At 37.8% G+C, this 25,072-nt stretch overlaps 1 protein-coding gene across 1 annotated transcript; it reads left to right on the top strand.

Annotated features, from left to right (window-relative positions):
* The first annotated feature begins 813 nt into the window (after positions 1–813).
* Positions 814–24,494, top strand: slc9a6a (solute carrier family 9 member A6a). The gene is made up of 16 exons (XM_067457658.1): positions 814–1,220; positions 2,771–2,970; positions 4,633–4,710; positions 6,258–6,334; positions 6,425–6,537; positions 6,985–7,090; positions 12,010–12,151; positions 12,356–12,461; positions 12,559–12,647; positions 13,747–13,860; positions 14,205–14,316; positions 14,673–14,826; positions 15,102–15,132; positions 15,225–15,307; positions 18,655–18,760; positions 21,117–24,494. Exons 1-16 carry the CDS (start codon positions 944–946, stop codon positions 21,408–21,410), a joined length of 2,082 nt encoding a protein of 693 aa, XP_067313759.1. The 5' UTR covers positions 814–943; the 3' UTR covers positions 21,411–24,494.
* The last annotated feature ends 578 nt before the right edge of the window (positions 24,495–25,072 follow it).

Here is a 25,072-nt window from a genome sequence, read left to right as displayed (position 1 = left end):
CGCAAATACTAGATCCCTATTTAAAATTCGGAAAGTCCCTTTCAAGTCAAAATTTGAATGCAATGGTAATCACGACTTCAGAAGTGGGAAGTAGGAAATTTCCGACAGCACGTGAAGGCATACAATGAAGTATTAACACACACCTTCCAAGATGAATTTTAACTCAAAAGTCTCAACAATAAAATTGAATAACAACATTTTTTTTTACAGTCTATGATAAAACCCCAAAGCACGTACTGTACAGTGACCCAGAATCTTCAGAAATGTACAGAATCTATTATCGTGTTTAATCTGCATTTATAAATGCAATACTCTTGTACAAATATTTGTTTACTGAACGAATGCAAAATCTTTGTCTTCAAAGGTAATTAATCACGTAGTCCACATATGTATTTATTTATTTCACTACACTGTAGTGCACACAATAAACGAGTGAATGTAATGATCAAAACAGTGGCTGGTTTTCTAAGGGGGTGCAGTTCAAATATACATTTGACTGTCCTCTCTCCCTCCGTTTGACCTGTTTCTGACAGTAGGTAAAATGAGATATGAGGGTTTTATACAAAAAAAATGGGAGTGCATGGGGATTTGAACTTGTCATTGCAGGAATATCACACCATGAATGTAGCTAACATTGTAATTCAAAATTCTAATCCATTATATATATAGTTATACATTATATATTGTATATTATAGTTCGACAATGACGATGCAGAATAAAAAGAAACGACCCTCATGCGCAGCGTTTGCCCAGTATGAACTTCTCGAACACATTGTTGGGTTATCGTGTGACGTCACACGCAGTGGGCGGTACGTCGCTGGGAATCAGGAACAATCTACAGCAGCCTATGATTGTCTCTGCTAATGCTCCTGCCTGTGTTCAACGATCCTGAGCATAGTGCATTCGCCTTCGTATATATTTTGCACCTAAAGAAATGCCAACATGGGCTCTACATGTGAAATCAACGCGGCGATGAGTGTTTGGAGAAGACTGCCTCTGTTTGTTTTGGCGAGCTCCCTCTGCTTGTGCCTTAGCAGAGCTGAAGACAGTGCGATGGAGAACATCGTGACAGAGAAGAAAGCTGAAGAAAGCCACAGACAAGACAGTGCCGACCTGCTGATCTTTATCATGCTCCTCACCCTGACAATATTGACCATATGGTTGTTCAAACACCGCCGGTTCAGGTTTCTTCACGAGACTGGTCTGGCTATGATATATGGTGAGAACAGGCGTGATAGCAGATCATTTGACTCTGATCGTGAATATGAACTGTGTAGTCAGCAACATGCATAAAGTGGGATGATGTGATCTGTTCATTTATGTAGGCTACGCCATGCATGATTATGACTGTTCAAAGGGCAGTGTGGGAGTTTTAGCACAGGGCCTGTAAGGTGTAGCTGTCCAGCAGGAGCTAATCTGTGCGTTCCCTGCATATGCTGGGTGCTTTAAAAAACCAATGCAGCCTGGTTAAAGTGCATTTGTAGTTTTTATTTATTTCCTGTTTGTAGTTTATCAGTTTGCTGCAAAGACAACGTTTCTCTCTTTAATTTAAAGGGTTTTAATAATAGTTTTAATTTATAATATTTTAATTTCAATTAAACTAAGTGTTTTAAATAGTTTTACTTTTAGTAAAGTTAGCAATAATAGCCCTGGTACACAATCAAATTCATAGAACTCTATGGTAGCACTTTATTTTATACTGTCCTTATATATGTTACTTGTACTTACCATAGTAATAACAGTAAATTATACATAATAACATGCAACTAGCCCTCAACCAAATCCTTATCCTACCCTAACCTTATAATAAGTACATGTTGTTAAATATATAATTATACTGTAACAATAATTGAGTGTAACTCACCTTATGAGTTACTTTTGTTCTTGTTACATGTTGCATGCAGTTACTGTTGTAATATCTATAAATTATGCATAGTTTATACATGCTTTTAACATAAAACCAAAGCCCAATTCTAGCCAGAACCCTCTAGTAAGTACATGTAGTTAATCAGTATTATAGTGCACTTAAATGCTTAATTACACTGTAACCAAAAAAATCCACTGAGTGGCCCACAGACAGTGTTTTTTGGCATCAGGGGTATCATTCAGGTCCTGTGATGCTACATACCATGGTTTGACTTCAAATATGTGCCATAGATTTAGAAGCTGTATACATAAAAAGGGTTACACTTTATTTTAAAGGGATAGTTCACTTTAAAATAAAAATTCTGTCATCCTTTACTCACCCTCAAGTTGTTTCAAACCTGTATACATTTTTTTCTTCAGCTGAACACAAGGGAAGATATTTTGAAGAATGTCAGTAACCAAACAGTTAACTGGAGCCATTGACTTCCATAGTAGGGGGAAAAAATACTATGGGAGTCAATGGCTCTAGTTAACTGATTGGTTACTGACATTCTTCAAAATATCTTCACTTTTGTTCAGCTTAAGAAAGAATTTCATACAGGTCTGAAACAACTTGAGGGTGAGTAAAGAATGGCAGAATTTTCATTTTAAAGTGAACTATCCCTTTAGTGTGTCATTATTAGTTACAGTGTAATTATATATTTAAGTACTCAGTAATATTAATAAAAAAATGTGTACTTACCATAGGATTAGGGTTTAGTTGAGAGTTAGTTGCATGTAATTATGCATAATTTACTGTTACTATGGTGAGTACATGTAAAATATGTAACAAGGCCACTGTGAAATAGTGTTACCAAAACCATAATCATTTTAATAAAATGCAATGTCTCTGTCTCTCATCAGGGTTGCTTGTGGGTGTCGTCCTGCGTTATGCTATTCATGTACCCAGCAACATGAACAATGTTACATTGAGCTGTAATGTCAATGCCAGTCCAGCCACACTGCTGATGAATGTCAGTGGTAAGTTCTATGAGTACACACTGAAAGGAGAGATCGGTGCCAATAAAGTCAATGACATTCAGGACAACGAGATGCTCCGCAAGGTAAAATATCACATCACAACAATCATACAGCAGACGTTTAACCTACAACACACATTCAGATGAGTTTGAATCGAAAGCTTGACATCAACCACAAATGTTGTGGGGAATTTATTTGAATATGACTCATACTTGCATCTGTATTTTTAGATGGATAGCCAGTCTGTTTTGCTGAACTCATTTGTGTTTTCCCAGATGCTTCAGGCAAATTCCTGATTTAACTTTGTACCAATAATTGAATTTTCTCACACAAACTAATTCAATGCCTGACAGAAGTAATCTGTGGTTGGTTCAGTTTCAAAACTAGAATTCTCTGTTAGAACAAGTCCCTTAGATGACAGATGCATGCTTCTATATCAGTCAAAACATGGGGTTTAGGAGTTGCATAATTTAGTTGTTGAAATGTATGAAAATTACATTACGTTTGAATTTTACGTGCATAGAAAGTTGCATTATATTGAATTATTGAACCATTGGCTTCAGTCAAACCACTAATAAGAGGTAATAGCTCTTTTTTTAAACATAACCATTAGAAAAGATGCTTAAACCTACACTGTGTAACTTTTTTAGTTTATTCTTAGCTAAAATCACTTAGTTCTTTCAAAAATATATGTGCTCGTTAATGTATATTTACTTCTTTCAAGTAATAAAGTATTCTCGTAAGTTTATAATATACCATTGAAAATACATATGGGTGAGGGGTTCGAATGCTGGTCGCCATGTTGCTCCTCCATCTTGAAAGTACATTAGCCAAGGAGGGACATATCAGTAAATTCAAGCTTCGCCTTTTGCGCACCTCTAGCTCTCCCTCGCTCCTTCGTCACATCAACTGATCTCGGCTCACGGAGAAAATGATATAGCCTACAATGTAAACTGACTTACGCTAGTGATGTCGAACAATATACAGAATAACGATAGCACTGATAAAAGTTACTTTACTAAGATTAGCTTGCATTCGTCTGGGAACCTGATAGCTGATGTTAGCAATGAAATGGTAAAAAAAAAAAAAATGAAAACATAAAACTATTATTCATTTTACATAGATGTCATAACCTACATGTTAACTAACAAATTAAATAACTGCAAATTATATTACTTTTCTACATTAACCTCATCACCTCAGAAGGAACACTCATGGACGAGGTCGAACTGGAAGCCATGTTAATCTTGGACTAAATCGGCCACCGTAGAAGTTAAAATAAAATCAGAATTGAGAGGAACCGAAACTAATATTCACTGGATGGTCATATACCTTTACACCGCTAGATGGGGAAAAATATCACACAGTGTAGCTTTGAAGAATATACAGTAGTGGTTTGGGGTTAATACGATTTATATGTTTTATTTAGCTAGTACACAAATAAATTCTGTTCTTTTGAAATTTCTATTAATCTCAGAATGAAAGTAAAATGATTTACACAAAAATATTAAGCAGCACAATGATTTTCAACATTGATAAAAAATAAAAGCATATTAGAATGATTTCTGGAGGATCATGGGATAAAATACATTAAATATATTAAAATACAAAGCAGATCTTTTAAATTTTAAAAATATTGCACAATATCATTGTTTTATTTTTAATCAAATAACGGAAGCCTTATTATTAAATCTTATTATTTATTTGGTGAATGAAATACCTGTATCTTTCTAATTCTATTTCAGGTGACCTTTGACCCAGAGGTCTTCTTCAATATTCTCTTACCCCCCATCATTTTTCATGCTGGATACAGTTTAAAACGAGTAAGGGCTGTTTTTTTATTTATTACAAACCCGATTCCAAAAAAGTTGGGACACTATACAAATTGTTAATAAAAAAGGAATGCAATCATTTACAAATCTCATAAACTTATATTTTATTCACAATAGAATATAGATAACATATCAAATGTTGAAAGTGAGACATTTTGAAATGTCATGTCAAATATTGGCTCATTTGTTATTTCATGAGAACTACTCATTCCAAAAAAGTTGGGACTGCTGGAGGACCAATTGGCAACTTACTAGGTCAATTGGCAACATGACTGGGTATAAAAAGAGCCTCTCTGAGTGGCAGTATCTCTCAGAAGTCAAGATGGGCAGAGCATCACCAAATCCCCCAATGTTGCGGCGAAAAATAGTAGAGCAACATCAGAAAGGAGTTTTCAGCTAAAAAATTCAAAGAGTTTGAAGTTATCATCATCTACATTGCATAATATCATCCAAAGAATCTGGAACAATCTCTGTGTAAGGGTAAAGGCCGGAAAACCATACTGGATGCCCGTGATATTCGGGCCCTTAGACGGCACTGCATCACATACAGGAATGCTACTGTAATGGAAATCACAACATGGGCTCAGGAATACTTCCAGGAAACATTGTTGGTGAACAAAATCCACCGTGCCATTTACCATTGCCGGCTAAAATTCTATAGGTCAAAAAAGAAGTTGCAAGGGTTTTCTCTGGGCCAAGGCTCATTTAAATGGACTGTGGCAAAGTGGAAACCTGTTCTGTTTTCAGACAAATCAAAATTTGTTTTTGGAAAACTGGGATACCATGTCATCCGGACTAAAGAGGACAAGGACAACCCCAGTTGTTATCTGCACTTAGTTCATAAGCCTGAATCTCTGATGGTATGGGGTTGCATGAGTGTGTGTGGCATGGGCAGCTTACACATCTGGAAAGGCACCATCAATGATGAAAGGTATATCCAAGTTCTAGAACAACATGTCACAGAAGACCTTTTAGGGAAGACCTTGCATTTTCCAACATGACAATGCCAGACAACATGCTGCATCAGTTACAACATCATGGCTGCGTAGAAGAAGGATCCGGGTACTGAAATGGCCAGTCTGCAGTCCAGATATTTCACCCACAGAAAACATTTGGCGCATCATAAAGAGGAAGATGCGACAAAGAAGACCTAAGACAGTTGAGCAACTAGAAGCCTGTATTAGACAAGAATGGGACAACATCCCTATTCCTAAACTTGAGCAACTTGTCTTCTCAGTCCCCAGACGTTTGCAGACTGTTATAAAAAGAAGAGGGGATGCCACACAGTGGTAAACATGACCTTGTCCCAACTTTTTTGAGATGTGTTTATGCCATGAAATTTAAAATCAACTTATTTTCTTAGTATTCTGAATATAATATTAAAATTTAAAACTTCCACATCATTGCATTCTGTTTTTATTCACAATTTGTAGTGTCCCAACTTTTTTGGATTCAGGGTTTGTAATACAGACAAATGTTTGTGTGTACAAGATGGTGTAGTGTTCAACATAGATTAATCAAATCAATCTGTTTTTCAGAGACATTTCTTCAGGAACTTGGGTTCCATTCTTGTCTATGCATTTGTGGGAACCGTGGTGTCTTGTTTCATCATCGGGTCAGTCTTTTCTTCAGTACTTTTCCTGAGTGTTTGCGTCAGCGATGAGGGTGTGAACCAGCATTCAGAGGTGTTTGGTTTGTTTTTCAGATTGTTAATGTACGGCTGTGTGACGCTGATGAAGCAAATCGGCCAGCTGGGTGGTGACTTCTTCTTTACTGATTGCCTTTTCTTTGGCGCCATTGTCTCAGCCACTGACCCAGGTATTACAGTTAAGAGTCTCTGTATCTGCCTAAATGCAGTCATGGGTGTTTTTGGTGTGTATTATCTAAAAAAGGTTTGCAAGAGGAATGTGTTATGTCATTCATAGAAACTAAGCCTTTCAGTAGCAGAATTCACTTGCACTATGCAATTTTTTGTTATGAAATGATTATAATTAAGTTACATATAACAGCAATTTGATCTCTAAAATTGACCCTTTTCAAAGCTTGGTTACCCCCTTTGGTTACTGTTGCTCACTAAGAAGACAAGGTGTACAGGACGTCCTATAGGAATAGTGAAATGTGCTCCTAGACTTAATGATTGTTGTTTTTATTAAAAAAAACAATTTATGATAACAATTTACTAACCATACACAGAGGACTTTCATCAGAAATTGCATTAAAATGCATAGCTTAGCAAATTCATTGATTTGTGCTTTTTTTTTGTAGTGACAGTTCTGGCCATCTTTAATGAGCTGCACGTGGATGCTGACCTGTACGCTCTGCTGTTTGGAGAAAGTGTCCTGAATGATGCCGTTGCGGTCGTACTGTCCTCGTAAGTCCTCTACTGCCTATGATCATACACTGCTTTGTATAAACAAACTGCTTTTGGTGGTTCATTCATTAATATTAATAATAATTTTTAGGGTTTTTATAAACTCAATGCAGAATGAATAATTAACACTTTTCATTTAACACCTGATTTTCCCTCTGCTGGACCTTTCATCTGCTCCAGCATGCTGCTTTATTACGGGAGGCAAAGTGGGGCTGGGCATCACAGCCCTGGAGGTGTGGCTTATGCAGAGGGCGGGAACCAGACACTGAGAATGCCCCTCAATGGGTGTGCCACACATGTAGAGCTTTGAGCCTTCCGAGTGGATTTTTAGTGTGTGCATTGGCTGGTCTTTACCAGAACATGCAGAGTGAATGACCCACAGATATGCTTCACTCCAGCACCTGTAGTGAACTCATCCCTCAAGGAAGTAGAATTCCTCTTTACTTCTCTTTTAACCGCCTGTAGAGGAATTATGCAGTCCATCAGTTATAGAGGGTGTATAGATGAGGCAGAGCTGTGGGTATTTGCTGATTTGATGATAGCCCTTTGCTTCTTAGTTTGAAGTGATGCTGTGTTTCCCTAGAAAGTTTTCTTTTGTTCCTACCTATACTCAAAATTTAGCATGTTAGCAATTTCATGAGGATTCAAACCTTCCTTGTTCCAATGAATTATAATAGCTTAATGTAACTGCTACTCTTAACTTCTACCTTAATCCAAAGAAAAGAGTGTAATTAAATTAAGCCTCAAAACCACTCTTCCACAGCTATAAGAGCTCTTCCAGATGGTGTGTATCACCTGCTGCTATGCATATACTAACTTTATTTTCAGCACGGTTCCCAATCAAGGGCTCGGCATTAACGCTTGTGCGCTTGTCCGGGACAAGTTGATTTTTTGAAGGGGCAAGTGAAAGAGATTTTTCGACCGGACAAATAGGCTGGTTAAAAAAATCAATAATCACCAAAGGGAATCACCCAAACTGACTTTGATTTTATTACTTTTAATGTAGCGATCGATGGTGGATAAGTAAGGGATAATGTACACCCAGCCGGTTGTTAGTGCATCACTCTGAAGGGGTTTATTCTGCGATAACATCCGGCTGGGTGTACATTATCCCGATTATTACATGGCTACTAGTCTCAAATAAATTAGACACAAAATATTATCTTGAGATTAAATATTTTATTAGCTCTTCCGCAAAGCTTCCGCAAAGAAAAACAGTTCCAAACTGCGTTAAGTCTTTATCTATTGCTGCTAAATGTTGAGAATAAATGCTGAAAGGGTTAGTTCACCCAAAAATGAAACCAAACCTATGATTTACTCACTCTCAAGTCATTATAGGTGTATATGACATTCTTCTTTCAGACAAATACAATCAGAGTTATATTTAAAAAGTCCAGGCTAATGTTAATCCAAGCAGTAGTTGTAGCTGTTTTTGAAGTCCATAAAAAATGCAGCTGTCCGTCAAATAACGTGCTCCACATGACTCAGATGGGTTAATAAAGCCTTCTGATTTGATTCGATGCGTTTGTGTAAGAAAAATATCCATATTTAAAACTTTATAAAGGAAACCCACCTTGAAGTCTTCCATTGTAGCCATGGCTGTTTAATTATTTAACAGCCACAAGATGGCGCCAGTGTTAAGCAAAGAAGTAGTACCGGTCAAGATAACTCGTAGTACCCGGATGAGTGGTTGTTATCTGGAAATAACATACCGCTCAAATGCGTGATGGACCAATCAGAATCAAGTATTTCACAGAGCCGTGTAATAATAATATATAATGATGGTAACAAAGGTTGCGCTGTTTGAAACAAATGAGTGCAGCACACACAAAGGAACTAAGTTTACAATTTATTAAAAAATCTAAATATGGAGTCTATATTATATCTAATATATCTATATTATATCTATATTGTATCTAATATAATGTTTTTTATATTTAATACCATATATGATACAGTTAAGTAACATCATAACTACCGAGAGTGCTGTTTTCCTGAACTATTGAAAAGTGAATATTTACATTTTAGACGCAATATTGACAGTTTTTTTTCTATATCAGCAGCGAAAATAGTTAACACATCTCACAGCAACACTCTGGGCCCTATCGCACACCAAACGCAATGCGACGCCAGGTGCTACGCAAATGTTTTTGCTAAATCCAGCTTGACACAGTTATCATCACGTTGTTTAAATAGCAAATGCATTTGCTGCCAATTTGGCGGCCCAGTGTTGGTTGAGAGGTGTGTGAGTGTGACACTGCCACTGAAAACGACTGCGCCATTGACCAACAAAAACCAGGTCTAAAGTCAATATTAAATCAGTATTTTTGTGTGTTATTTAAAGGGAACTTTAGTAATATGCGGACAACATACATACACTGCTAGTTACACACAGTTGCACGCAGCAGCACACAAATATCCTAAATATATTTAAAAAAAAGATTACAGTATAAAAGCAGCCAGCAGGCATATCACCCTGTAGCCCAAGACTGGTTTCCCACTGAAGCTAAGCAGGGCTGAGCCTGGTCAGTACCTGGATGGGAGACCAACTGGGAAAACTAGGTAGCTGCTGGTAGAGATGTTAGTGAGTCCAGCAAGGGGCGCTCACCCTGTGGTCTGTGTGGGTCCTTACACCCCAGTATAGGGATGGGGACACTATACTGGCAAAGAGCCGTTAAACAGATGAGACGTTAAACCGAGGTCCTGACTCTCTGTGGTCATTAAAAATCCCAGGCTGTCCTTTGATAAAGAGTAGTGGTGTAACCCTGGCATCCTGGCCAAATTTCCCCATAGGCCTCTGTCCATCATGGCCTCCTAATAATCCCCATATAATGATTGGCCTAATCACTCTGTCTCCTCTCCACCAATCAGCTGGTGTGTGGTGAGGGCTCTGGAGCAATATGGCTGCATCATACAGATTCCCCCTTCTATATGTTAAGCGCTTTGGGTGTCTAGAAAAAGCGCTATATAAATGTAATGAATTATTATTATTATTATTAAAGATTATTATTGTGTACATAAAGATGAAAATGCATACATGTCATAATGGATAGTCATTGCATGTATCAGAATGACCTATTTGCAATAATGATGAATTAAATTGGCTATTTATTTAGCCAATTGCAGTAATACACACATGTATTTAAACTGACCTGTCAGGTTGTGGGTGTCTATATTCCACCATGTAAATAGTGAATCTGCCATGGTGCAAGCGCAACTGGCTTTTAAAGGGAATGGTAGATGAGACTCTGATTGGTTTATTGCACGATACGCCCAAAACACACCCATGACTCTTTAAGAGACTAGGTACATCTGTTTTAGACCAAGCACCTGGTGCGCAGACCATTTTTTCTGTCATTAAAACAGCAAAAGTGGATTCGGACACACCCTAAGTGCACCTGTGTCACACGCTTAGATTGTTAAAATAGGGGTCTATGTGTTTCTTTGCTGAATGATTCAGCTTGTTGAACAAATCTTTTGAGTCAGATTCAATGTCCCATTTATAAACAACTGCTTTATTCTTGAATGAATCAGCCATTTAAACAAAAGGTTTGAATGAAGGATTCAATGACACACTCATTAAGACGGCATACCTGTCAAGTATCCCGTTTTGGACGGGAAAGTCCCGTATTTTACCATTCTTTCCCGCTGTCCTCCCGTATTAGTATTTTCCTGTAAATATCTCGTACTTTAACCTGCGTTATTAAAAAATAATAATACCAGAGAAAAAAACAAAAACATTTCCAATCTGAGCTCTGTAACTAGCCTCGCGATAACTGCCATCTGCAGTAGCCTACAGTCTATGGCCTACAGTACTGTAGGTGGCCGTTATCGCGAGGTTAGTGTGAGGTCAAATGATGAGTGACAATGCGGGAAAAAAACACAAAAACAAAACAGAGATGGATGATGGACGGAAGACGGAAGCCACTCCTGCCAAAAAAACAAAACCCTCATGTCAATACCGTGATCAATGGGACAGCGAATTTAATTTTCTGAAGAGGAGCAGGGTGGGGGACAATCACTCGTTTTGTAAGTTTTGTAACTGTGACTTCAGCATCTCGCATCCGCATCATGCACGACAGCGGAAGATCTTTTAAAGTGATAGTAATGACTTATAATGACAATGTAAAGAACAAAAGTAATTGCTCACTAAATATGCCCTTCTCTTGACTAAATGACTTCAGTACCTTTAATAAGGAATAATCTATATATAAATCATAATTTATGCAGTGCAAACTGATAATAATGTATTTATATGTCCTACTTGTTAAGTAGTTATACAGGTAGGAAGAGCCCAGGTACGAATGGAATTTATTATTATTATGGGTTTATGTGAGGATTTATTGCCCTTTGTAAGGGTTAAAAAAAATGCCCTTGGGGTAAATATCACTAATATTTGTGGATTTAAATACAGTATGTTAAAGCTGAAAGAACACTATTTACACCCAAAAAAATGCAACTTTTTTACTTGGAAAAGTGAATGGCTGATTTACTTGTCTGAAGGACAAGCACATAACAAGGCTTCATGTCGAGCGCTGCCCAATCATTTCAGTTTGATTTTAACCTTTTTTATGTGGTATGTTTCAGCAGCGTTTGCTTTATAATCTGGTTATGATTCAGTTAAAAACTACATTGAGAAAAACAAGACTAGCCTGTCTTAGGAAATAAGGTGCTCATTTCTCATTCTAAGGATCAGAGATAAGTTGAAAAACTAAATTGCACAAAGACTAGGAAATATAAAATAAACGGAATATCTCTGATAAGCACACTTATCTGATACTGAGTTCAGATGTTGCCAAAACGTTAGCACACTTTTCCAGCCCTGCTCTTAAGGCTAATATTTGTTATGATTTTATTCTTGTAGATTTGTACAGGTTTGACACTAGAATTACTTGAATCGGTCTGTGTTCTTTTTCCAGCTCAATTGTAGCATATCAGCCTGAGGGAGACAACACTCACACGTTTGAAGCCATGGCCATGCTGAAGTCCTTTGGTATCTTCCTGGGGGTCTTCAGTGGTTCTTTTGCTCTTGGAGTGGCAACTGGAGTCGTAACTGCATTGATATCCTTTACTGGGTCAAGATTGTATGTCACTTTTTTTCATGGTGCTTGAACCATGGTGCTTATGAAAAAGAAATGGGTTCAAATTTAATCTGTGTCGTATTGATCTCCACTTCCTCTCTCCATTTGATTGTCACTATTAATTTAAAATAATATATTTAGTGGTTTATACACCCTGAAGTTACTTTCATTGACTCCCTTCCACGTTACTAAGTTCACTAAGCTTAGGGATTTGCCCTTGCTGGAGACGGCACTGTTCTTCCTAATGTCCTGGAGCACATTCCTACTGGCTGAGGCCTGTGGATTTACAGGTGAGCTTGAGTTCCTCTTCTAGAAACTACCTAAAAAACATTTATCTTACTTCTATATTTGAATGCTTGTTCCTGCTCCTCCTGTTGTGTTCCTCAGGTGTGGTGGCGGTTTTGTTCTGTGGGATGACACAGGCCCATTACACCTTTAACAACCTGTCTCCTGAATCTCAGGACAGGACTAAACAAGTAAGATTATTGATGAGACATCACTCAGTCCACTCCATTGTGTGTATGATGGAGTACATTCAAAAGTCTGTTTAAAAAAAAAAATGTTTTAGAAAGAAGTATCTTATGCTCACCAAGGCTGCATTTATTTGATCAAAATACAGTTAAACTGTAATATTGTAAAATATTATTACCATTTGAAATATTTTTTAATTATAATCTATTTTAAAATGTAATTTATTCATGTGGTGGTAAAGCTGAATTTTCAGCATTATTATGCTAGTCTTCATTGTCACATGATCCTTCAGAAATCATATGCTGATTTGGCGCTAAAGAAACATTTAATATTATTATTAATTTAATCAATTTAAAAAATAGTTTTGAAGTGGAAATTGTGATGCATCTTTTCAGGATCATTTGATGAAATGGAATTTCAAAAGACCAATGTTTATATGAAATACAAATCTTTACATTACAAATGTCTTTACTATCACTTTTCAATTTATCAATTTAATGTGTCCTTGCTGCAAAAAAGTATGTAAAAAAATGTTCTTACTGACCCCCATATTTTTAAAGATGCATAGTGTATATTTTAAAATCAAATTTGGCCTCTAGCAAGGGCCTTGATCTAGTGAACATTGGGACACTGATTAAATGTGACATGATTATGACATTGCACATTAACTGATATTTATCAGCAAGTTATTGTTGTGGAATGCCACTGTGCATCTTCATTAGAGCAGTTAAAAAGTGAAGTGCCATTATGAAAGAGATCCTTGACCTGCATTGATTTTTCTTAAGCAAAATAATGGCATTATTAAATAATAATATAATAATGACATCCGGACAGTAAACAAATATAATTCAACTGGGCACAAAGTTATTACAATATACAGTACAAAGTTGCAGAAAATGAATAAATGTACAAATACACAAAACTACGTAGTTATTTTTACAATGTAGCAACAAATCTCCTTTTTACCCTAGTAATGCTTTTTCTCCAGAATTTGCTGAGGCAGCTCTGTTGAACTTGTCAGAAGTTAATATTTATCTTTGGTCTATGAAATGTACATAATATAACCATCTCACTTTGATTTCATGTCCCTGTGCTTTCTTTCAGTTATTCGAGCTACTGAATTTCCTAGCTGAGAACTTCATATTTTCCTACATGGGCTTGACATTGTTTACCTTCCAGAACCACGTCTTCAACCCAATCTTCATATTGGGTGCATTCGTATCCTAAGACTTTCAGCTTTGTGCATAAGGAATAAATGAGCAGACAAAGTGACATAACAGTCAAAATACTCTCAGCAGGTGCTCATGTTTGGACGGCAGTACTATGCTTAATGTCATCAGGGAAGTGGCAGGCTGCCATTGTTGAGTGATATGTCCAGGGTGTTACAGCTCATTGTGTTTCCCAGAAATCAATGGTCCAGAAGCACATTTTCATTAACAGAGCCCTCAGAAAGACTCAGGAAGTGCAAAATGTCATGATTTTGATTTTGATTAGGATGTAGATGTTGTCAGTGCAGCATTAGCTCCATTTTTACAGTCACTCCTTGACACCTCTTCACCCAGCTGGCTGTGTTTCTGGGCAGAGCAGCGAACATCTATCCCCTCTCCTTCTTGCTGAACTTGGGCCGCAAAAATAAGATCAGCCCCAATCTCCAGCACATGATGATGTTTGCAGGTTTGTGCTTAGAATTGCAGCTGGTTAGCCAAGATTTAAACTATAAGATATTTGGAAGAATGTTTGTAACAAGCAGCTCTCTTGACTTCCATGGTATTCTTGCCCTACTGTGGTAGTCAATGGGGGGCGAGATCTCCACAGTAGCAAGATGTCATTCTGGACACGAGCAAACATCTCTTGGTGTTGTATACTGATGTTTAAGTAATTACTGATGTAGAATAACTGGGTATTGAGTTCATTGTCTAAAAAAATGAATCTGATTTCATAACTTTCAAAATGATAGTCAGTCCTACAGATTGAAAAACAAATCAGATTCATGGGCTGTGTGACCCAATTCTTGCCCCACTGATCACCAGGTCTTCGTGGCGCCATGACTTTTGCCCTGTCAATCAGGGACACAGCCACATATGCACGGCAGATGATGTTCTCCACCACGCTGCTGGTGGTTTTCTTCACTGTTTGGTTCTGTGGTGGAGGCACAACTCAGATGCTGTCCTGCCAGAAAATCCGGTCAGTTCTAGCCTCACCTTTAGTCTGAATGACCTTTTCCTGTCAGACAAGTAGACTATGGCAATGGGTAACTTATTAGACATGGCTTTTATTTTTATTTGTGTCCTTTTCCATATGTAATATAATGCAGGAGTATTATGTAAACACCATGAGCCATATAAAACTCTTCCAAACTTATTTAACAACTAAAACTTACATTTAAGTGGATGGAAAATGTTTTTTTGTTCTATAAAAGTTTTATTAATTTTGCTGTAATACTGCTTTGTGTTTAACAGTGTTGGAGTGGATGCAGATCAGGAGAACTCAGTAAGTGTTTTTGGATCTGCTGTAGACAGACGTAGGATTTCATATCAGAGCAGAGCTGTTTAATGATGTTTTTCTGCTGTGTCCATCTGTAGATCGGGCCTGATGGAGTTGTGAGGAGGAGCACTAAACATGAGAGCGCCTGGCCCTTCAGGATTTGGTATAACTTTGATCACAAGTATCCTTTGCTGTGTAGCTCTTATTTTTAACCTCCATAAAGAACATAAAAGACTAGATTGACAGTGTACTGAGCGAATAAGTGAACACATTTCAGATAGAGCACATGCATGAACGTGTAAGCGGTAAATTGATGCATCTGATGATTCCGTTGTGTGATGAGTTCCGCACAGCAATGTTTAATAATTGCTGTTGTATCTCCTGTACCAAAAAAACCTAACATGGACCTAGATAACCTTAAAGGGGGGGTGAAATGCTGTTTCATGCATACTGAGCTTTTTACACTGTTAAAGACTTGGATTCCCATCCTAAACATAGTCAAAGTTTCAAAAACTAATGTTGGACGTTTGATGGAGTATTTCTGTGTCAAAAATACTCCTTCCGGTTTCTCGCAAGTTTCGGGGAGTTTTTTTCGAGTATGGGTCTACTTGACGTTAATAGATCGGAAGGTCCTTGTATGGGCCGTACGGGCTCTTCTCCCGGTAGGGTGCGCGCGCGCGTGACTAGAGCGAGAGAGGAAATGCACGCTGTAAACTGTAAACTGCTCTCAGCTGCAGATCCAGTCGTCCGTGAACACTAATGTCGGTTATAGTCCGCGCCGCGCTCGCATTAAGCGACTTCAACGCTTCAGCACAGCATTCCGGGAAGGCAGCGCTGCATTTGAACCGATTTGAACGCAGAAATGCTTCAGTCGCATCGCAAAGTGGATCTCCACACTCCAAGAAGTGTGTTTTTGACGGAGCCGTCCCAGCGATAAAGGTTCGGTCCTGCTTTGGAAGCAGCCGGTAAGTAGAACTGCTTCAAATGTCTGTGCTGTGCTTATCGTCGCGTGAGTAAACATCAGTAAACGACACGATCGCGTGCTTCGTCATTCAAATGCGCTAACGGACTTCATTGCTGTTCTATGTAACTTATAACGTTTCACTACTCTGACGTGCAAAACCGTTTTGCTTGCTACTAAGGTTTGGTCGCATACAATAGTCCATAAACCGAATCATGTCATGTTGACAGGCCTCTAAATACAGTACATACCACAGAGACGGACGTCCTGCTGTTGCTGTTTCTATTTCAGCCTCCGAATTAGATTCTGGATCATATCTATTAGCTGAGATGGGTTTCTCCACGCTTGAGGACGTCACCGCTTTGCGCATATGTCATTCTTTAGCTCCGCCCACACGATACGCCTCCAGGCGCTCGTTTTTTTCCGGAAAGACTCGGTACAGCCCATATTTCTTTTACAAATATAATAAAACTAAAGACTTTTCGGAGATATGAAGGATGCAATACTACTCTATAGGTACTCAAGATTGACATGAGATTGACTGAAACTGAGTGTTTCACCCCCCCTTTAACAATTTCCATCCCATTTTAGAGCGAATTGTTGCGCACTCATCACACTGTAAACAATCTCTTTGAGCCCCTTCAATCTGGCTTCTGTAAACTCCATTACACGGAAACAGTGTTAGTTAAGGTCACTAATGATTTGTTACTTTCTTAGGACTCTAGCTGTCTTTCAAATTAGATTTTTCTTGATCTCAGTGTCTCTTTGGACGCTGTAGATCTCTCTTTTTCACCCGCTTAGAGGTGTTTCTGATACTGCAGTAACTGCACTAAACTGGGTTACCTCTCAGATTCTAAGCAATTTGTTATTGTGGTTGGATGCAGTCTGAGATTTTGGTGTAATCTGAAGTTCCTCAGAGATCAATCTTTAGCACTTTACTCTTCTTTAGCATTTACTTTTCCCCACTTGTTCAACACTTAAGATCACTCTGTCTTAAAGGGATAGTTAACCAAAAAAATGAAAATGAGTAAAAATGATTTACTCACCATCAAGCCATTTTATGGGGTATATAACATTCTTTCTTTCAGATGAACACAATCGGAGTTATATAAAAAAAATGTCCTGGCTAATCCAAGCATTATAATTAATTAATTTGGGCTTTATTTGAAGGCCAAAAAGTGTATTCATCCATTATAAATGTATTGCGTAAAAACTCTGGCACGATACGTGTCATTGGAGAGGTAATATGCTTTCTGTCTAAATTGAATACAGAAAATGCTCTGGCGGAAGAAAGATATTTTACTTTATAAAGTTTTAAATATGGATATTTTTCTTACACAAACCCATCTATTCACTCCAGAAGGCCTTTATTAACCCCTCGGAGCCGCATGGATTACTTTTATAATGGATGGATACACTTTTATTGGGCTTCAAACTCTTCAGAAGCTTGGATTAGCCAGAACATTTAACATAACTCTGATTGTGTTTGTCTGAAAGACTGAAAGAAGGGTGAGTAAATCATGGGGTAATTCGAATGTTTGTCTGAACTATCCCTTTAACTTTATAGCAGATGATGCCCAGATTTGTATTGAAAACATTCAAAACCTTCCTGAATCAAAACCTGATGATTATGTGGTTGTGCCCTTTCTTTCTCTGTTTTTATGAGATTCAAAAAAATGTCTCTCAATTTTCTTTCTTACAAGTGACAAGGTTTTGCTCATTGGCTATCCTCACCAGCTACATATAGCCTTAACCTCTATTCTGGAGTTTCAAACTAAATTAAACACGTCGGGATTATATTTGATGCCAAATTAACATTTGATCCTCATGTCCAGAATACTGTTAAAACATTTTTATTTTTTTTCATCTTAGAAACATTGCCAGACTATGTCCCATGTTCTCATTGGCTGTGGCTGGAAAGTTAATCAACCTTTTTTCTATTTTCCTGCATTGATTGTTGCAATGCTCTACTGGCCAGGCTTTCAAAAGCCACCCTAAATAAATTAGTTTGTGCAAAATTCAGCTGCTAAAAAGGCTCACATTACTCCTGCCTTGTAGTCCTTGCACTGGCTCGCTGTCAGGTTTCATGCTGATTGCTTAAAAGGATTTGCATGGTTTGGCTTCTCAATAGTTTCCAGAGCTCTTAACCCCCATGCATGATCTCCACACCTCCGAAGCTGGTGTGTAAAACTGTTCCACCAAATCATTTAAGATCTGTGGGTGACAGGGCTTTCTCTTCATTTGCTCCTAATCTATGGAACTCTGTCCTCTGAGATTAGGAATCTTCCCTTAAAACTATTTTATTACTTGTAATTGTTTTTCTTCTATTGTTTTTTCTACTTCTCTGCTGTTTTCTAATTTGTTTCTCTTGCATGTATCCGTTTCTCTTTTATCTTTTTCTTGATGCATTTTGCTGTTCTGAACATAGCCTGACACTGCTAATGGTCAGCTGAGAAGTTCAATCATAGTCCTGTTTACAGTGGGTTGCTTTGGATAAAAGTCTCTATGTGATTGTTAGTTTTATTTTTTCCCTCCGAAATGCCTTCCTTAACCCTGTTGACTTGCAGTTATCTGAAGCCCATTCTGACCCACAGCGGGCCACCACTCACTGCCACACTTCCTACCTGCTGTGGCCCTCTGGCACGCTGCCTCACCAGCCCACAGGCGTATGAGGTTTGTACTTTACCCGAGGAGATGTTGTGTATACTAACAATTATATGTAGTTCTGGATCTTCCTCTTCTATAAGCTATAAAAAAGGTCTTAATTGAGCAGGAACTAGTCGTTTATGTCTGTGTATCAGATGGCAACAGACCGAATCTGTGTTTAAGAGACGGAGCCCTCTTATCATGTAATAGGCTGGAACAGCTGACACAAATGACCTCCTAGAGCTGATTATCCAATGAGGTGGGAATGGACCATGAATTTGGAATAATATAGATATGATATAGTTATTGCACTGTTAGGATAATAATTATTATTATTATATTGTTATTATTATTACATGTACATATTTAAATGTTTGTTGTTTTAAAAACTCACTGCTAATAATGTGTCACTAAAGCACAAAAGCCTCTTTGAATTCATACAAATTCATCCCCTGTAATATTTCCATGCAAAATATTAGTTAAATAAAAAATAGCAAATAAGTCTACTACTTATCCTCTCTAATGAATTGTACTCTCCTAATCTGGATGACTATGATGATTTTAAATCCTAGTGCAAATTGTTTTATTTGGCTGACATGAGAGCTATGATGTTACATTACATATAAAAAGATTATACGGTAATAAAAAATAAATATGAGTAACCTTTATCCTTTATGAGTACCATTCAAAGGTTTATAGGTCGGTCTCATGCTCACCAATGCTGCATTAATTTAATCAAAAATACAGTAACAGTATTGTGAAATATTATTACAAAATAAAATAACTGTTTTCTATTGTCTTGTATTTATTGCTTTATTTAAAGGTCCCATTCTTCGTGTGTTTTCGAAGCTTTGATTATGTTTACAGTGTGCAATATAACATGAGTTCATGTTTCGCGTGTAAAAAAACAGTATTTTTCACACAATTTTCATATCTGTATACCGCTGTTTCCTCTGTCCTAAAAACGGCCTGATGATTTCCTTGTTCTATGAAGTCCCTCCTTCAGGAATACGTAACGAGTTCTGATTGGGCCAGCGCTTCCCGTGTTGTGATTGGACAGCAGCTTAGCGCACTTTGCCCGGAAAGGTCCCGCCTCTTACCATAACGGGGAGATGCAAGCGCTGAATGCGCTCTTCTCCATGTGGAAGAGCAACAAGACCACGCCCCCTATTTAGCGTGTTCTTGTGGGCGGAGGGTTAGTCAACAAACGGTTCTAGTGACGTCATTACATCCCTGCACTTCCTGCTGTAGTCCAAACCGGCCGTTCGCTGTAGGCTTTGAAAGGGAACTTCTGTTAAATAAAATATCTCGCTTGGCATTGAACTTTGAGCTTTATAACTTTACAGGTATTATTTATGCTCTAACAGCAACATTACACACTAACTAAAGTTTGAAAGATGGAATCACGAAGAACGGGACCTTTAAACTGTGTCAAATCATCAAAATTTTGGAAACTTCCCCGACTAATTTTTTTAATTATGTTCATATTTTTTCCTGTACATATATGAACAAATAGTGATGAAAGACAAAATTAAAAATGTCATGTCACAATGTATATTTACTGTTTCGTAGAGGGAGGTCAAAATGACTTTTTTTTTAACCTGAGATTTTGAGCCAAATTACAGGGGGGTATAAATGACTTTAGAAAGATGGCAGCATTTAATTTAATTATTTAATTTTTACACCAAGATTGATAGGTCTAATAGTCGGATCTGTATAATGCAATCTGTGTTGCAATATATGCTAACGGTGACGGTACAAAAATGGGAAAATTCCAGGGAAAAAGACCAAATTCCTTTTGGTATCTTCATTTTAAAGGCCCTTGATGGTTCAATCCCAGAGTTATGGAGGTCTTAATACAGCTCCATGAGTAAATTAGTAAATTGTACAAATTTTCGGTGGTCAAAAATCAAACTTCGGACATACAACTGATACTTTTTGTCATATGAAGAGGAAAATCTGAACAAATAATGTTGAAACTAGAAATGTATCTCGTGGTTTTCTATCAGCTCAATTGCATATATGTATGTATGCATATACATATGCAATAATATTTTGTCTTTCATCACTATTAATATGTGTCTTTGTGCAAAAAAAATATTTACAAAATCAAAAATTTGAGCCAGGGACCTCTGGTTGAGTTAACACGGAAAGACCCAGCTGATTTTGTAATGCCTCAGAAATCATTCTAATATGCTGATTTGCTGCTCAAGGAACATTTCTTATTATCAATGTTGAAAAGAGTTAAGCTATTTAATATTAGTTGTAGAAATTGTGATTACATTTTCAGGATACTTTGGTGAATAGAAAGCATTTATTTGAAATATATTTTTTCCCACTGCTAAAATGGAAATGATGAAATCACCGTTGTGCTTTCTTTAAGAATGAGGGGCAGCTGAAAGACGACGACTCCGACCTGATCCTGAATGACGGTGACATCACGCTGACATACGGAGACATCACCGTGAGCACAGACGCTTCAGGAGCTCACACGAGCGGTACGGCCATCGGAGGAGTGGCCGTGAACTCTGACGAGGCTCTGGATCGAGAGCTGGCTTTCGGCGACCATGAGCTGGTGATCAGAGGCACCCGATTGGTCCTGCCCATGGATGATTCGGAGCCTCCGCTTCCTCTTGACTCCCACCGCAACCGGCACAAGTACGAAGCGATGAGTTGAACGGGGCAAGCGGTGACCGAACGAGTCTCTCTTCTCTCTATCATCTCTCATCCGGAGCGATCTCTCTCAGCACCTCTCCTGTCTCTGACGTGGCTGGTTTGATGTCTCTACCTCATTCGTCACTCTTTCTTTTACATCATTACAGAAATGTAAATTATTTATTCATAATTTCTCTTCTGCAAAGCATTATGGGCTTCTTTTTTTCTGTTTTCCGGTGATTTTGCTGCTGACAAGACAACTTAGCGTCTGACGTCACGGATTGAAAGCATGCTTTGGTTTCTTGAAGTTTATCATGACAGAATAAGCATACTTTTATTGTCTGTATAGCAAGGCGTAAAATTGCCATGACCTGGCCTGCATGCTTATTTGTGTCCTCTCGTCGTGCGAGCACTTGTTTAGGAGATGTGAAAAGAGTCCGTGGCACATTCCTGTGGGTCTGAAGCTTTTTACTGCCTTCTCTTGTTGTGACAGTCTGACAGAGGCGTGCTGGCCGGCGGCTCTGCGTTTGCTGTGCAGTTACAATCAAGTGCCTGTGGAATGTAGTTTTGAGCCCCTTTGAGCAAAACGATACTCTTTGCCGTCCACTAGAGGGAGGTCTTGTATTTTCATACCGCTTTGTTTGTATGAGCTGTGCGGGCGGACGCCATTCACTGAGAGTAACGTGATTGGCTGTAGAGACGTGCTTGGAACTTATATTGTGACCTTTGACTGTGAATCTATGGAGGTTTTTAACGCCTTGTTGTTCGTGTTGTTCCGCCCAGTCAGACGATAGAGTTGTAACATTTTTCTAAGATGACTAATTGCATAGATTTAAGATATAATCTTTTTCTTCTATTTTCCATGAAGTTAACAAATGTATTAATGAACAAATGTCATGATTAACTAAGAATGTTTTTGACATGCATTTGACATTATACATTGGTATTACAAACCAAAAATATACTAATAAAAATTGCCTTTACTTTTTGTAGTTGAGCCATCTAGGGTAATGCATTCAGAATTGGGCGATCAGTTTTAAGAGAAAACAATCGCAGTGGGACTTAAGCATTTTTCTTTTTATTCCTATTTTTTGCATGACTGTGGAGAAGCATACCGCTCCACATTTCTTCCCAAAGTCCTTTTCGTGTGTTAATATTTTCTAACAAATTGAAAATGCATTATCAACCTCTGATATAAGAGTAATTCTATAGCTCTTCAGATTTTAGGCTCATTTTAAAAGGGACGAATGAATAAAAGAAGTGTTAATGTTAACGCCTATAGAAAGAAAGAACACTGTACGAAGCATCAAGTCCTGTCAAAGTTTCAGGCTTGACAACATGACCAACTGACAGGCATCTGGAAACATGGTTCGATTTGTATGCAGTTATGAACGCAGTCAAATCAATCTGCATTAATGGTATTATAGTTAAACCTTTACATTTAGACCTGCATCCCAATTTGCATACTTTCCATCCCTAATAGTACGTGAGTGAGGATTCAAATTAATAAAAACTTTACATAGATAAATACATGTTTCATAATTTTTATTTTTTTACGATAAGGAGCTGCAAAATTTGCTCAACTACACAAAATAAAAACTGAAAATACACAATTATTCTGTTTAGAAGTTTACATTCCCTTGATTTGTCATATTGTTTGTAGGCTCAGATCAACTGTGATGGATATACCTAAATCTGTTATGTTAGGAAATGCTACATTTAAAAAAAATATATTATGTATACAGTGTGTAAAGGTTATGAATTGAATACTAGAATGCAAAAACAAAGGATACGTAAATAGGGGGTCAATGTATTAACACACAAATTTCATGATGTCCAAAAACTGTTATACTGTTTTACTACTTTATACGTAATGTACTTTCCGATCATCAGTGAAGTACATACATTAAATGTGCACAAGTATGAAAACGGGGATGCTGCTTATATATAGAGTTATATAATTGATTGCAAAGTAATGCAAGAAGGCATGACCCGGCACAATGAGAAAATGAAGGAACGCTAGTAGAGGAGCAAACAGATATTTTGTAAAATTCAGTCTGTGTTTTTAGTTTCTCTTTTGCTTTCTGGCAGTTAGTGGACTGTGTAGAAACCGCCGTTGTTTGGATGAGGGCCAGGGTGGCATCCTTAACTGTAGAGCAGGAAGTGTTGATAAGACACCACCCTGCCAGCAACATCTGTGTGATGGAAAGTTGTACGAGCTCTGGAACGAGAGAATGAAGGCTGGTCATCACAGTGGCACTACACAGATATCTCCTGCTGTGCAGGATCATATGATGAGAGGCCACAGTATTATAATAGGAACACAGGAACGGTGTGTGTTTAAACAGTCACATTATTAGCAGATTTGCACTTTTCATTTTTAAATTTAATTTGTGTTAAAAGAGATATCTGAGAAAAGCTTAGCGATACATCTTTATACTGTTTGTCAGAGCGTCATAAGATGGGCAAATGAACTCCAATACAGATCATATCGCTACTTTTTGTCCTTTGAATGAGAAACATCCTGGTAAATTCTTCTTTTGGGGAAAAATATGTGTCCAGAGAAAACGTTTTCAGTATCTGTAAGCAGCAACAGGATTCCTTAAATGTTTATATTTGTAGTTCTGGAGAATGAAGCTTGTTCCTTTCAGACAGCAAATGAGCATGTGAATCTATGAAATTGGAGTTTTACTGAATAGTACAGATGAACTAGAAGTTTTTTGTACATTGTAAAGGTGTTGTCCCAGAAAAGACTCTTTCTTAATTTATTTAGGGGTGTGATTACTTTGATTACAACATTCTTCTTTTTTAAACACTCTCAGAGGCTACATTCTCCTGACAAAAATACTTAATAATCCGAACAACGTAAGAGTGGACAGGCCTGTGTAGCCCAGCTAGTCCAAAGTAGCAGAAGGAAGTTGAATGGGCTTTAATGGTGGTAAATGTGCTGTTTGTACTGGTACGTAGCTGTGTGTTAGTCACACTATGTGCAGATCTACTCTATTGTTTTACAGGTACTGACTGTTTACATCTGTGTAAATATTCTCATCTGTTTATGTGCGTGCAATGGTCAATAAACAGAAGCCTGTGCTTTCAATTAAATGATCATGTGTAATGTATGCCTGTTTTTATTTACAACCACCATATTCCCAAACTATATTCACAAACTCAGACATTTCAAAAGTGAAGCACTGTTAAAACTCTCCTTAGGTGTTGACATCATTCCTAAAGCAGCTGTTTGGAAGCTGTGCAAATAAAATATGTCTGATGATACTACGTGACTATGGTGCCTGGTTAAAAGGCCCTTTTGATTTATTTTCTTCTAAAACACTAAATAGCAACAAGCACCATCACAATCCTTTCCTTAACACATTTGTCCTTCATGATCCATGTGATCATTTTTGAATATGAGCCTCCATGGATCGGACTTTTTTTGTTCAGCACATCCCACAGATTCTATATTGGCTTGAGATCTGGGGAATTTGGAGGCCAAGTCAACACCTCAAACCCGTTTTGGTGCTCCTCAAACCATTCCTGAACCATTTTTGCTTTGTGGCAGGCATATTATCCTGCTGAAAGAGGCCACAGCCACCAGGGAATACAGTTCCATGAAAGGGTGTACATGGTCTGCAACAATGCTTAGATTTTACGTGTCAATGTAACATCCACATGGATGGCAGGACC

Source organism: Pseudorasbora parva, chromosome 11 (genome assembly GCF_024679245.1).
Source record: "Pseudorasbora parva isolate DD20220531a chromosome 11, ASM2467924v1, whole genome shotgun sequence".
Lineage (NCBI taxonomy): Eukaryota > Metazoa > Chordata > Actinopteri > Cypriniformes > Gobionidae > Pseudorasbora > Pseudorasbora parva.
The sequence above is the reverse complement of the archived record's forward strand: the minus strand, read 5'-3'. Positions and strand labels throughout refer to the sequence as shown.

Coding starts and splice junctions, on each gene's coding strand:
- slc9a6a (XM_067457658.1), top strand. CDS start 944: ATGGGCTCTACATGTGAAATCAACGCGGCGATGAGTGTTTGGAGAAGA. Junction 1,221..2,770: donor TGGTCTGGCTATGATATATG/GTGAGAACAGGC, acceptor GTCTCTCATCAG/GGTTGCTTGTGGGTGTCGTC. Junction 6,335..6,424: donor GTGTCTTGTTTCATCATCGG/GTCAGTCTTTTC, acceptor TTTGTTTTTCAG/ATTGTTAATGTACGGCTGTG.